The sequence below is a fragment of the Bubalus bubalis genome, chromosome 19 (genome assembly GCF_019923935.1).
Source record: "Bubalus bubalis isolate 160015118507 breed Murrah chromosome 19, NDDB_SH_1, whole genome shotgun sequence".
In the NCBI taxonomy this organism is placed as follows: Eukaryota; Metazoa; Chordata; class Mammalia; order Artiodactyla; family Bovidae; genus Bubalus; species Bubalus bubalis.
Genome location: NC_059175.1, coordinates 57,903,548 through 57,907,229, shown reverse-complemented (window position 1 = coordinate 57,907,229; position 3,682 = coordinate 57,903,548). Strand labels below are relative to the sequence as shown.

At 43.2% G+C, this 3,682-nt stretch overlaps 1 protein-coding gene across 1 annotated transcript; it reads left to right on the top strand.

Moving 5' to 3' along the window:
• The first annotated feature begins 646 nt into the window (after positions 1-646).
• On the top strand, positions 647-1,226 carry LOC102393804 (eukaryotic translation initiation factor 1). The gene has a single exon (XM_044932449.2). The coding sequence runs from the start codon at positions 790-792 to the stop codon at positions 1,132-1,134; it is 345 nt and encodes a 114-aa protein (XP_044788384.2). The 5' UTR covers positions 647-789; the 3' UTR covers positions 1,135-1,226.
• Positions 1,227-3,682: the final 2,456 nt, after the last annotated feature.

Here is a 3,682-nt window from a genome sequence, read left to right as displayed (position 1 = left end):
GTATTCTTCAGTTCTGATTCTTCTTTTTATATCTTTTTTAGTTCTGTGTGAAAATTCTCACTGTGTTTACCATTTATTTTCCCTAATTCAATTAGCATTCTTATTACTAATGCTTGGAACTCTTTATTTGTAAATTATTTGTTTCTATTTCATTAATATTTTTTCAGGAGTTTTCTCTTATTCTTTCAATAGAAATGTATTCTTCTTCCCCTTTTTTTTTCTCTTAACTTTCCCTGTCTCAATGAAATTTGGTGAACCAGTGACCTAATGTGGTCTTGAAGGGGTGTCACTTTGTAGGAGCATCGCTACATTGTCTGCTTTGGTGGGAGAGCTGGATCTGGTGTGAGTGTGAGTCACACGTCCCAGGGTATGCTGACAGCTGCTGCCTTGGAAGAGGTGGGCGTGGAGATGAAGAGGCTGGGACCACGTGTGAACTGCGCCTTCTCCTCTGTTCAGTGGCCAATAGCACCATATTTGGAGTAAGGTCAGGTCCCAGTCTGCTGAAGCAGAAGTCCTGAGGCTGGGTCTGAGCTAGTTCTGTTCTATTTAAGGGTGTGCTCTCCCCGCATGACAAAGAATGTTCAAACCATCCTACAATTACACACATGTCACGTTAGTAAGTTTATGCTCAAAATCCTTCAAGCCAGCTCAGTCACTGAGCCGCCGCCGAGGACTCAGCAGCCTCCCCCTTGAGCCCCCTCGCTTCCCGACGCTCCGTCCCCCCTGCCCGCCTTCTCCCGCCGCCGCCTTCCGCAGGCCGTTTCCACCGAGGAAAAGGAATCGTATCGTATGTCCGCTATCCAGAACCTCCACTCTTTCGACCCCTTTGCTGATGCAAGTAAGGGTGATGATCTGCTTCCTGCTGGCACTGAGGATTATATCCATATAAGAATTCAACAGAGAAACGGCAGGAAGACCCTTACTACTGTCCAAGGGATCGCTGATGATTACGATAAAAAGAAACTAGTGAAGGCGTTTAAGAAGAAATTTGCCTGCAATGGTACTGTAATTGAGCATCCAGAATATGGAGAAGTAATTCAGCTACAGGGTGACCAGCGCAAGAACATATGCCAGTTGTTCCTGGTAGAGATTGGACTGGCTAAGGACGACCAGCTGAAGGTTCATGGGTTTTAAGTGCTTTTGGCTCACTGAAGCTTAAGTGAGGATTTCCTTGCAATGAGTAGAATTTCCCTTCTGTCCCTTGTCACAAGTTTAAAAACCTCACAGCTTGTATAATGTAACCATTTGGGGTCTGCTTTTAACTTGGACTAGTGTAACTCCTTCATGCAATAAACTGAAAAGAGCCAAAAAAAAAAAAAAAAAAAAATCCTTCAAGCCAGGCTTCAACAGTATGTGAATCAAGAACTCCCAGATATATAAGCTGGATTTAGAAGGCAGAGGAACCAGAGATTAAATTGCCAACATCCATTGGATCATAGAAAAAGCTAGGGAATTCCAGAAAAACATCTACTTCTGCTTCACTGACTACGCTAAAGCCTTTGACCATGTGGATCACAACAAACTGTGGAAAATTCTTCAAGAGATGGGAATATCAGACCACCTTACCTGCCTCCTGAGAAATCTGTATGCAGGTCAAGAAGCAACAGTTAGAACTGGATATGGAATAGTGGACTGGTTCAAAATTGGAAAAGGAGTACATCAAGGCTGTATATTGTCATCCTGCTTATTTAACTTATACGCAAGTATATCATGTGAAATGCTGGGCTGGATGAAACACAAGCTGGAATCAAGATGGCCAGGAGAAGTATTAACACCGTCAGATATGCAGATGATACCACCCATATGGCAGAAAGTGAAGAGAAACTAAAGAGCCTCTTGATGAAGGTGAAAAAGGAGGGTGAAAAAAACTGGCTTAAAACTCAACATTCACAAAACTAAGATTGTGGCATCCGGTCCCATCACTTCATGGCAAATAGATGGGGAAACAATGGAAACAGTGACAGACTTTATTTTCTTGGGCTCCAAAATCATTGCCAATGGTGACTGCAGCCATGAAGTTAAAAGATGCTTGCTCCTTGGCAGAAAAGCTATACAAACCGAGACTATATAGTAAAAAGCAGAGACATTACTTTGCCAACAAAGTTACATATAGTCAGAGTTATGGTTTTTCCAATAGTCATGTACAAACATGAGAGTTGGATTCTAAAGAAGGCTGAGCACCAAAGAATTTATGCTTTTGAATTGTGGTGCTGGAGAAGACTCTTGAGAGTCCTTTGGACAGCAAGGATATCACACCAGTCAATCCTAAAGGAAACCAACCCTGAATATTCATTGGAAGGACTGATGCTGAAGCTGAAGCTCCAATACTTTGGCCACCTGATGCCAAGAGCCAACTCTTGGAAAAGATCCTGGTGCTGGGAAAGATTGGACATGAATTTGAGATAGTGAAGGACAGGGAAGACTACAGTGCTGCAGTCCATGGGGTGGCAAAGAGCTGGACATAACCTAGTGACTGAACAACAACAATGATTTCAGAGACCTGAATAGCATACTAGGGAATTTTAGATAAAATGATAAGCCCCAGAGTGTGCTGTTGGGACTTCTGTACATCTCAAGGTTTTGAATTAAATGATTATGCATAATCATGAGTATTTACATGGCTCTTTCCTTTGATTCCAAGTTTCTGTGATAGATTGCAAATTAATGTTCCCTCCAAATGGTTTGACAGAGATCTAGGGGAAGAGGAAGGCGGTGTGCCAACATTATGGTTTGGGCTGCCTTTTTGGGTGGAAGCCTGCCTTGTTCCTACCAGCCTCAAGACACATCATGTGTCCAGGCTGTCATAATATTTATTCATAACAGCTGGCATGTGACAGAGTGAGGTCTGTGCCTTCATTCAAATTAGACCCATGACTTGGTTTATTTGAACTGGTACAGAAGAAGAACAATTTTTATACAAAATGACATCTGGGAAAAGAGGTACTTGCTTTTCAAAACACCAATGGCATCGTAAATTCATGAGTTTTGGGGACCACTGCAGATGTCTGAATGGGAAATAACACAAAGAGACAAAAACGAAAGAGGAATGGATTCAAAGGGTATTGTACCCTGGTTCCCTTGTTGTTTCCTGCAAAAACCTGAACTAACGACCGATTTTCTCTCATTAGTCGAGCAGGGCCAGAGGAGAGCGTGTGGTATAATGGATCTAATGCTGCAGTGTCACCCACTTAATGACTGTGGTCATTGATGAGAGAGTTGAGCTTTTGGAAAGTGGCTGGCTGGACAGGGAAGGCAGGAAGGGGACATCTCCCATCAGAATTCAAGACTCTTGTGTTGGGGGTGCCATGACAGAAGTGTGATCGTTTGTGGACTGTATTCTGCTGGGCGGGTGGCTGGGTGTCCCTATATTATCCACTTGAGGTCCCTGATGTCTATAATGTCTATAATGCTGTGGAAGCCATAGATTCTTTCCTGTCCCTGCCCAACCTCATTGGTCAGACACAGTAGCTTTTCAGTCGAGACTAGACTAGGAGGGACATGGGTCACAGGAAGAATCAATCTCTGGTTCTTTCGAGTGCCGAGGAACCTTCCTGTCCTTCACTACTGAGCACTTTTAGGCAAATAATATTCCCTGATGCTAAACAATACACTTATCCATATTTCATAACACCTGGTCCTCTCCCAGTTCATCCAGAGACTTCCACTGCACAGGGGAGGTTAT

Bases quoted from the DNA above. Each gene is read 5' to 3' on its own strand.
- LOC102393804 (XM_044932449.2), top strand. From the start codon at position 790: ATGTCCGCTATCCAGAACCTCCACTCTTTCGACCCCTTTGCTGATGCA.